The sequence below is a fragment of the Galeopterus variegatus genome, unplaced genomic scaffold (genome assembly GCF_000696425.1).
Source record: "Galeopterus variegatus unplaced genomic scaffold, G_variegatus-3.0.2 Scaffold58, whole genome shotgun sequence".
Classification (NCBI taxonomy): Eukaryota; Metazoa; Chordata; class Mammalia; order Dermoptera; family Cynocephalidae; genus Galeopterus; species Galeopterus variegatus.
The window spans coordinates 1,213,211-1,218,635 of record NW_007726169.1 but is presented as its reverse complement, the minus strand read 5'-3'; the positions used below and the strand labels follow the sequence as shown (position 1 = coordinate 1,218,635).

At 53.9% G+C, this 5,425-nt stretch overlaps 1 protein-coding gene and 1 long non-coding RNA gene across 5 annotated transcripts in view; one reads left to right on the top strand and one right to left on the bottom strand.

Moving 5' to 3' along the window:
- The first annotated feature begins 626 nt into the window (after positions 1–626).
- LOC103592342 lies at positions 627–1,710 on the top strand. Its single transcript, XR_550656.1, has 2 exons — positions 627–1,227; positions 1,302–1,710. It is a non-coding gene; the product is annotated as an uncharacterized LOC103592342 (long non-coding RNA).
- Positions 1,711–1,807: 97 nt separating this feature from the next.
- NDRG4 (NDRG family member 4) overlaps positions 1,808–5,425 on the bottom strand; it is a 47,830-nt gene continuing 44,212 nt past the window's right edge. For 2 of the 4 annotated variants that reach the window (XM_008575048.1, XM_008575031.1), the window contains 2 exons: positions 4,015–4,053; positions 1,808–3,198 (listed from right to left, as the gene is read on the bottom strand). In XM_008575048.1, coding sequence (XP_008573270.1) covers positions 3,044–3,198; positions 4,015–4,053 — 194 coding nt within the window. In that variant the 3' untranslated portion in view covers positions 1,808–3,043. The remainder of the gene's footprint in view (positions 3,199–4,014; positions 4,054–5,425) is intronic. The other 2 variants (XM_008575023.1, XM_008575039.1) reach the window with 1 other exon arrangement.

Here is a 5,425-nt window from a genome sequence, read left to right as displayed (position 1 = left end):
GGAGACCCGCTGCGGGCGCTTCCGGCGCCGCTGGCCCCGCCCCCCGGGCGGGACTCTAGCGGGGCGGGGCACCGGAAGTGCGTAGTGCCGGTTCCGGAGTCCACGCGGAAGACGCGTGTGGGCCGGTTGCGTCAGGGGGAGTCATGCCTCCTAAAAACATCCTTCGTGAGTTGGCGTCTCCAGCTGCATTCGCGTGGTCCGAGTGCAGGAAGGCGTGTCCCCGTGCCGCGTGGAGCTTACTTATGAGACTCCTCTTTGGCCAAAGGTTGAGACTTCTCGGGGTAGAAGCCGGATGCAAGAAGAAGATAGGGTTTCTGGGCCGGAAGCTGAGGGCCTGGCGGCCTGCCAGCCTTCCTGACGTCTGCTCCTGTTACTGACAGTCATCGAATCGTTTCACTGTTTGTTCAGTTAGAGTAGTGTGCGTGCGTTTTTCAGAGTGGCGTGGCCCGGAGGTTTCCTGGATCTAGAATGGATCCCTTCTGCCCGCATTTGCTAATGTATCCGTTTTTCAATATATGCATAGCACCTGGTGGGTTTTACTTTTATTTACTTGCTGCTTCATTAGCTGACACATAGCAGAGACTTGATATTTATTTCTTCTATGAATGAATGGAACAAATGTATTTAAACATGGGGGGAGGGAGTAGGGTTCTAAGTTAGAAAACGAGGCAGTGAATATGGCGGTTACAGATGTGGGTTTCGAAGCCAAACAATGCCAGAGTTTCTCAGCTGTAAAACTGAAGATATCTACTCAGTAGAATTAACGTAAGGATTGGTAAAATAATATAAGTAACAAGTGCTATAAATGTAGAGATGGAGGGAAACAATCCCTGTCCTTATCTGGCGCTCCCAGCCCCTCCTAAACCAAGAAGCACCAGCAACCCCAGTTTAAGCATTCTGCCCCTTCAAACGCTTTCACGATGGGCGCGACATCACCACACTCGCTTTCTCAGTTTCTTTATTAGTTTTTTAGCACAGTTAACTCTTTCTATACTGACAAGGGTTTTTATTTGTGTTACATTTTGTCATCTCAAAGTCTCATGACATCAGCCACCAAAATACACAAAATTAGGCTCTGTACAGAGTTGAAAATAATAGATTCCATTAAAAGTTCACCTGACCAAAGAAGAGAGAACCTCCGCTGGAAAACCACACACAGGAGGACCCAATATACATATATATATATATAATGTATAGGTATTTATAGGTATCTCATTTGAAGACACAGCAGAAAAAAACAAAAAAAAAATATCCAGGATTCGCAGTGCTATGTATACAGTAAGAGGAATTAATTCTACCAGGCAGAAAAAAAAAAAAAAAATATCCAGGATTCGCAGTGCTATGTATACAGTAAGAGGAATTAATTCTACCAGCTTTCAAACAGTCATATTCAATATTCAAAGGAAGCACGTGAGTGAATAGAACTGGGGACAGACTAACACTCCACCAGGCTCTAGAGCAGTCTAGTAATGCTAGTAATGGCTTAAGATTATAGAAGGGGGTGATATGTGCAGAAGAAATATGGATGTTGATGTCCTCCCAGCCTTAGAACACCTCCCACACGACCCTCCCCCTCCACAGCCCTTTATTTTTTCATTGCTTTCTCCCCTCTGTCTTGGGGTGGCAATTGATTTAGGCTCCAAGACAAATGGTTATGGTTTCTGGGCTGGGAGATTCCACTTGATAAGGTGGGTGGATGGGAAGTATATGGCACAGTTCTGGACTTCAAGCTGGGATGTACAGGGAGCCTTTCTCCTTTAACTGGCCCTTGTTCACTTCAAGAACCTTCACGCCTTCCCACTCACATACACACACACATGCCCTCCCCCCTGCCCTGTCAGGACCCAGCAAGCCCCAGCCCAAGCCCATTGCAGCAGGCTGAGATGGGAGCATGGACTGCAGAAGTCTTGCTGCCTGAGACCAGTTCTCTCCAAATAAACTCTCTCTTCCTTAGGGATGCCTGAGGGAAACATGGGCATAGGCTGACCAAAGCTCTGCTTAGAAATACCATGCTGCTGCTGTTGGGTTGTCCTCTGTGGAACCTGGGGGCAAAAAGGGGGTCTACAGGAACTCTCAGCTACCCCTGCCTCTGGCCACCTGTTGGCTCCCAAAGGCAGTCACCATGAAGTTCTCAGGGGTGTACACAACAAATATGGGCTGTCTCAACTGTTTCCTTCAGCCCACCATCAGGTCACTATGGAGATAGAGGGCCAGGCAACTTCTACCTCAGGGAGACCTTGGCTCAGAAATGGGAAAGGGCCAGGAGATGGGAGAACGTGTAGACCGGAAGGGACAGTCAGTGGGGTTCCTGCACTCAGTGTTCTCCATATTCTGTCTTCCTTGGGCAAAGAATCCCCCTTCAGCCCCTGCCTGCCTGGGCCTACAGCACCAGCCCAGCCCAGAGAGCACCAGGAAAATGGCTGCCTGGTCAGATCGCCCCCTTGTGGCTACTGTCCAGATGATTGTCACATGTACCTCAAGACAGAAACAGGTGTGCTTGGTGGAGGGGCTGGGGGAAGGGGCCTCCCAGCACTCCCTGCAGCTGTTTCCCAGCTCCCACGCCAGTGCCTGAGCTGGACCCGGTCCTCCTGTTGTCCCAGCAACCACCATCTTAAAGCCCTATCCCATCTTCACACCTGCCTGCCAAAGGGTCGTCCCATGCTCTTTCTTTAATCCAGGAATGATCCTGGATCCTAGCCAGATAAGGACTCTGTCCTTACCTAATCCCCTTCCCACCCCCCGTAGCCCTGCCCTGACTGTGCCTGGGCCATGGGGAGTTGGATGGAATGAGTCCAAGACAGCCAAGTTGACACGTTCAGTGCGATAGAGGTGGGGAGGAATGAGCTCCTCTAATCTTCTGGAGACTGTTCCGCTGCGGCATCTACGATGGATCCCCTCATTTTTTTAAACAAAAGAAAGTAACCCCATTTCCTCCCCTTCACCCTCACAAAAATAAACTAAAGGGAAAATGAGCCAGCGCAGGGATGGCAGTGGGACCTCGATGTGGGCGGGCGGGTGGACATCTTCAGCAGGACCCAGGGCTTCAACAGGACACCTCCATGGTATGGTTGACCTGGCCCATCCCCTCGCTGCTTTCTGAGTGGGTGCAGGCCTGCGGGCGGCTGCCATCCACCGAGCTGGCACTGGTGAGGGAAGCCGTGCGAGAGCGTGCAAGACGGGTCATGCTGGCTGAAGGCACTGTGGACAGAGAGGGGATGGGCGTGAGGTCCAGTAGGCAGGGCCAGGTGCCAGAAGGCGGGAAAAGGATGACACAAGCAAAGCAGCCAGGCGAGCTGTTCTTCCAACGGCACAGAGAGGCCCATTCCCAGCCAGCGTGCTGGTGTCAGCTCCGTCGGGCCCAGGCATGCAGTGCCAGCGACAGTAAGTGGCCCAAGGGGCTGTGGCCAGCAGGGCCCTCTCTCAACAGCTGGCCAGAACTAAGGCAGACGGGGAACGAGTTGACGAGGCACCCTTGAGATGGTGCAGGGATGTGCTGTATTTTCAACTGTGCTTCCCTAAAGAGGATGATGGGTGGGGGAAGCAGGGCTGCTTCTGCAAAGGAGGACACAGTGTGGTGGCCTCAAACTGCCCTAAATTCAGTTTCTGCCCTTATTCAGACTTTCACAAGTGAGACTCGTAGGGAGCGAACTCTATCCTCCTGAACTCAACTGGCCACACCTGTTTGGCTCAGGCAGGGCCAGGCACCCCCAGCACACAGGGCCAGGCCTGGGCTCTACCTCTGAGGAGGGTCTGATTCCAACTGCCAGAGCTCTGGAAACCACACAGCCCAACCTAGAAAGAAGAGTGCTCTAAAACCCAGCCAATCTAGAACCCCAAGTGGGACAGAGCCCACAGTGGACCAGGATCTGCAGAAGAGCAGGAATCTTTGGGGTTTTGAGCAGGACAAAAGAACATTCCAAACCACAGCAAGATGCGGCCTGGCTGCAGCACTGCACAGAGGAAAGAGCAGGGAGAGATGGGGATCATGCACCGGGGGAGGGGCCACGGGGCTACCTGCTCCTCCACTCAGCCTTCGGTCCTTCAAGTATGCAACTAAGAGAGAAGACAGAGCCAGAGAGGCGGCAGGGATGGGGGAGACACAGAACACGGTGAAGAGCATGGTCCGGCCAAGGCAGGGCCATTGAGATGGGCCAAAGAAATGAGACAAAAAGACAGGCACAGAGAGGGTGGGGGCAGGGCCAGAGCCTCGGAAAGCCCACTCCTGCCCACCTGACCAAGCAGGACCCCTGGAAGGAACCACAGCACGGACTGACAGCACGGTGGGGGGTACTCACCTCAGCCCCCTTCTCCAGCCTAGGCTGCAGGCACTGAGGGGTTCATGTGAACAAGGCTTTTGGGCCCATAGCCCAGTCCCAGCGCCCTCACCATTCTGCTGGGCCTCAGTCTCCCATGTAGACTGGGGAGGCCTGTGAAACCTCCCAAGTCCCTCCCAACTCCTGGACTGCCTGGTGGTATTTCTCCCTGGGCCCTTGAGAACACATTCCAGCAGCTGACAAGTGTCATTCACTGGGTGCCTTCGTGCAAGGGGCTCAGCCTCGGAGCTCCTGCTGGGTGTCTTGCTGGCCTCTCTTTGCCTTACTTCTCCACAGACAGGCTGGCAGGCTCTGGGGCCAGAGGGACTTCTATTCCTGCATATGCTCCCAGCCTTCCCCGACAGGTCTGCCCCTGTCCTCCCAAGGAGATACAAGCTCCAGAGGTTGAAGTGAGGGTATTGGGGGTGGGGGTGTGTGTGTGACAAATTCAGGGAGAGGAAGTTTGCTTCTCGGCAGTAGAGGAGCCAGAAGTGCAGGTGTGTGTTGGGGGGAAGTGGGGGTAGAAAGGTCAAAGAGATACACATGAGTCACCACAGCCATGTGGGTGGGGGAGGCTCATAAGCACAGTCTGGAATCTATTCATCCCTGCACAAGAAGGGGCAGGGAGCTGGTTCCACCCCATAGCCCCTTTACCTCAGGGTCTTCAGATATGTCACCCCAGGTTCAGCTACCTTCAGCTCTCTAACACCCAGGTGGTCCCACTTGCCTTCCCTGGTCCCCAGACTCCAAGCCCACTCCTATGATGCTCCTGGGTACCACCCACCACTTGTGACAAAGGATCTTCTCACTCAAGGGCCTAGCAGACAGTTGGTGGAGTATGCAACTCACCCTCAGACAGGCTTCCTTGGCAGGACCCAGCCCCAAGTCCGGGACCCACAGTAGGCCCAGCACTGCCATCAGAACAGTGCCCCAAGCCTCCCCAAGGGCCCAGGAGAGCTGGACAAGCCTGGGACGTTCAACTTGCAATGCAGATGGAGTCTGTTGTGAGTGGCCCAGCACTGGGGCCCAGGTAAGACAGAGTTCATATGCTCACAGGCTCCTTGGTACCCCTTGACCCCATGTGCCAGCCCCGCCAGCATGCCCCCCCCCCC